Here is a 4,502-nt window from a genome sequence, read left to right on the forward strand (position 1 = left end):
GTAATAACATAACAAAGAGGAAAGTGGGATATGACATCATCAGCCTACCTAATAAATATTCATGATGACATGCAAATAACTGTTTTTCACAAAATATTGCTAAACTTTCATAACTTTGTTATCTGTTATCCGATTTTGATGAATTTTCAGTATTTTGCTTTGTGAATTCTACTCTATTTATTAAACACACACTCGGAGAGTTGCTCAGAAGATTCACCGATGGTTTCACGGGCCTAAAACATTTCTTATAGACTCGTGTGTTAAAGTGGCACTTAAAAAAACCCATACAAAATAAGGATGAATTCGAGGGTTGAATGTTTACTACCAGCATGACCAGAGGATAGGATGTATATCTGGCATTCCATTTCTGACCAGAAAAGAGTACCTCGACCGGCTCATTTTATAAATAAATCGGCATTTATGAAGAATATTCCTGGGCCCTGACAGGATCGATTTCATCATCTGTGGCCCTAATTCTTCCGCCAGTCTAAAAAGTTCCAAAATTGGTGATATAACTTTCCAATTTGAAAAAAAAAAGTTTAGAAGTTACCCTCCCCAGGCGCGTATCTAGCATCAGATCCTACAAAGCATTTCATTGACCCAATTGTCTGAGGACAATTACAGTGACTAGTGCTCCCTAAAATCAGTGTTGGCATGGTCAGCGGGTTCGCCGTCTGAGAAAGACACTCACAGACTGTGGACATGAAGCCCGAAATTACGTAGCCTCTTGTCGAGGCCCTGGCGGCTGCTTCCCGAGCGAAGCGAGGGCTTTCCTAATTCGCGAAGCGAATTAGGCCTGGCGCGAGCCAGGGCCTCTTGACATCTGAACTGAATTATATATTCATGAGGAATGTCTTCCTAATGAATATACATGAGTCATGATATTACCGGTCACCGAGTAAACCAATGAAATGTCAGAGCTGTTTCGTCTTGGGTTCGGAATACTATATAGTAGTCCACTATTCTGCAGGGGATTCATTTAATTGCGGGACAATAAAGGGGATATAACCAGCAAAATGCTACAAGTAGTGGTACTACTATTACTACTACTACTACTACTATTACTACTACTGGCCGTAACAGACCCATCACCGCCCCGAAACTTCCCGGGTGATACTGCTCAGCCGCTGGTCAGACTCGAGTCAACTCCCAGCAACTCCACCCCAGCTTCCCTCACTGCACTGCACAGCGGAGATCGATAATCGACGCCCCGGATCGACCGGTGGAATCGCATGAAATATTACATTTTTTCCATATCCTGTGGGTAGATTTACAAAGACATTTCGTCCTTTCAGTGCAGAGTTAATTTCATCGACTTGCAAATCCTTAAATCGGTCAATATTCAGCGTTTTAGAGGCGTATTCAGTGCTCTTTGATATTTCGTCGTCACTCTTCGCCAAGAATCCAAGGGTCGCCATTCAAGAGGAGCTCATGAATATTTAATATGACGTCATAGCAGCTCGCGCTCTCATTGGATGATTTTCACCGACCAGTTTTTGGTCGGTGAATTGGTAAAAACAATGAAAAACAAAAGAAAGTCGGTGAAATTCGGTACAGATGTCCAGAGGCCCTGTCTCGCGGCGCTCTGCTTCGCTCTCTCCCGTGCTTTGCCATGTTCGCTCGGAAAGCAGCCGACAGGGCCTCGACAAGAGGCTAGAAATTACGTAATCATTTGATATCTTTTGCATGTAACCCTTAAAGCGTACCCTCATTTTTTCAGCATTTGAAAAAAGACATTATTGCATACTGCATGCATACTTCAATTATTGGCGTGTAGTGTGGCTCTGTGCTCTGTTGAGTCGCAATACTTGATACCGATGTCTACATACTTCCATAGGAACATTCGATTAACCAAACTTTTCGAAACGAGGCGAGAAATAACCTCGATTCGGTTACCATGACTCGGTTTTCCAGGGCATGTAAAAGACTATTTGCTGCAATCTTGTTTGTCTGTCTTTTGACGTTATGTTTTATTCTCATTGGATCTGTTCAGAACTGTTCAGTTCAAATCAACTTGACTTCGAATGAGACATCGCAACTTCGCAAAACTACTTTATCTTATTCTCACACAAGTCACCATCAGCCTGCATACAGATCAATTTGGAGTGAGACAATAGCAACTGATAATCTCACAAATCATCTGCCACTTTCCAACAACTCAATTCAAAACACCGAACAAAATGAAGAGGGACACCAGGAGGAACATTTAGAGGAACCACAGACAGAAACTCTTACTTGGCTCAAAGGAACACATTGGGAGTCAAAGATTGATTTGCACACATACAAATATCTGAATAATCCCCACGATAAATGTAACTCCAATGGCTTTGTGATAGAAGGGTTCACATTGCTTGTTCTCATAAAATCGGCACCTAATAATTACGAATTGAGAGAAACCATCAGAGAAACGTACATCCAAGGAACCCTAAAATACAACATTTCGATCAAAGTTGTATTCCTTCTTGGATTTCCAGCACATGGTGAAGCAGACCAAATGGATATCAACAAGGAAGCGAACATTAACGGGGACATCATCCAAGAAGACTTCAAAGACTCTTACTATAATCTTACCATTAAGGACATGATGGGACTCAAATGGACTATGACGTTCTGCAATAATAGCCACTTCGTGCTGGTAACCGATGATGATGTCATGATTGATGTCTTTACCCTTGTTGAAGATTTGTCACATGTTTACCCAGAGAATCAATTCGTACTAGGAGAGCCAACATACGGTGCTGCTCCAATCAGGAACCCAATTCATGGTACGTTAAAGAAGTTCTACACACCACTTTCTCTGTACCCCAAGACCAGCTATCCAACATACCCACAGGGTTATGGGTACATTTTTTCAATAGATGTCGTACCTCAAATTTTCCAAGCGTCCAAGGAAGTGCCCCCTCCAGTGCCTTGGGAGGATGTCTACATCGGTGTTCTCCTTGAGAAAACCCACATAAATATCATAGATAAGTTTTACTGGTATAGACAACGACACCCTGTCAAGGATCCTCTACTTCCAATGAATGACTACTTTATGATACAATTATCCATTGCCCAAATGAAGACAATTTGGAATAGTGTTGAGAGTGCGTTCCTTAGGTAAACCCATACGTGGTCCGATACTCTGTCCTGAAATGAATAAAATGTGTAATTTGCAATTGATTATCTTTAATTACCTTAATCCATCGTTTCATTGATCTTTGTTAACTTTATCCAAGTTATGTATCTATTTGAGATGTAACCTTTTAAAACCGAGTGTTCCCATATCTCTAATATGGGAATTAATGAATTCAGGTGTATTGCAGTCAACTGACAAAAACGTTCAAACGCGCAATGTATGCATTTAATACCAATGTTGCTTGACACATTTTCCTCAACCTCTCTGAGATGATTCTTCGAAGAAACTTAATTTTGTGTAAACGAAAAACGTAATATACTAAGTATACCAGAAAACTTAGTGTATTTATCATCTTCTACTATAATCAACTTCCAGATAATCTAAATCATGGAATCTGTTGCGATTACTGAATTTCATAATTTCATAAAATTGCATTATTTATTGGATTCACTTAAGAGTTCGTTGACACGAAACCATCATCTTCTGCACCTTACTTATATCTTTGTTTCTACATGTATAACTGACATTGGTTGGCATCCAATCATCCCCAACATTCCTTACACCAAAAAAATTGTGATGTTAACCGGTGTCAGGTATTTTACACCGGTGATACATTCGTCCCTTAGTTGTCATCTTAACACAATTTGGTGTCAAGTTCAGTCTCGAGGGTTCATGTTCTGTATTGTAGGCTGTGGACCACAACAGAGTAAATCGAAAAAAAAATGTAACGTTGCTTAAGTTGATTGTTGTTTAAAGGACACCATTTGATTTTATTCTTAACATCTCATTTCGACGACGCCATTATACAGTGTGTCCTAGAAAAAAAAGCAAACTCTAATCTACTTTCAATTAAAAGATATGCTTCCCCCCTTTCATTTAGAGCTCATCTCAACGTTTATAATACACGCATGACTGAGTTAAAACAATGCAAAGTGGCGTTAACAAATTTCCATTTACACGATCAAATTACGATATTAAGTGAGTTTTTCTGGCTTTTACTGCGTCAATTCTGAAAATAAAGTTCATAACTTTTTTATGATGCATGGTTTAGAAAATTACATGAAAACGTGCTTGATTTCTACCTATTTGACGGATCACTGAAAAAGAAGCATTCCCCAAATAAAGCAGCATACAAACGGTGAATGCATTGTTTGGATTCTTTGTAACTTCTAACTTGCTTTAAATGATGAGGCAGGGACATGGGAATGCTGGGGGGGGGGGGGGGTTGACCCACACAAAACTAACCTTCCGAGACAAATCGGGCTTCCTCCTCTACACTTGTAAAAAGTAATGCACTCCTTTTTTCCTATGCCCCGCCCCCTTCAAACATGTTCCGTCACCCCTGTGAAATGTAGCGACGAATAAAACGACAGAGAAGTTTGAG

General features: G+C 40.0%; 1 protein-coding gene across 1 annotated transcript; it reads left to right on the top strand.

Annotated features, from left to right (window-relative positions):
* Positions 1-838: 838 nt before the first annotated feature.
* On the top strand, positions 839-3,846 carry LOC129262037 (beta-1,3-galactosyltransferase 1-like). The gene has a single exon (XM_054900072.2). It carries the CDS (start codon positions 1,898-1,900, stop codon positions 3,101-3,103), a length of 1,206 nt encoding a protein of 401 aa, XP_054756047.2. The 5' UTR covers positions 839-1,897; the 3' UTR covers positions 3,104-3,846.
* The last annotated feature ends 656 nt before the right edge of the window (positions 3,847-4,502 follow it).

This window comes from Lytechinus pictus, chromosome 5, assembly GCF_037042905.1.
Source record: "Lytechinus pictus isolate F3 Inbred chromosome 5, Lp3.0, whole genome shotgun sequence".
Classification (NCBI taxonomy): Eukaryota; Metazoa; Echinodermata; class Echinoidea; order Temnopleuroida; family Toxopneustidae; genus Lytechinus; species Lytechinus pictus.

Coding starts and splice junctions, on each gene's coding strand:
- LOC129262037 (XM_054900072.2), top strand. CDS start 1,898: ATGACTCGGTTTTCCAGGGCATGTAAAAGACTATTTGCTGCAATCTTG.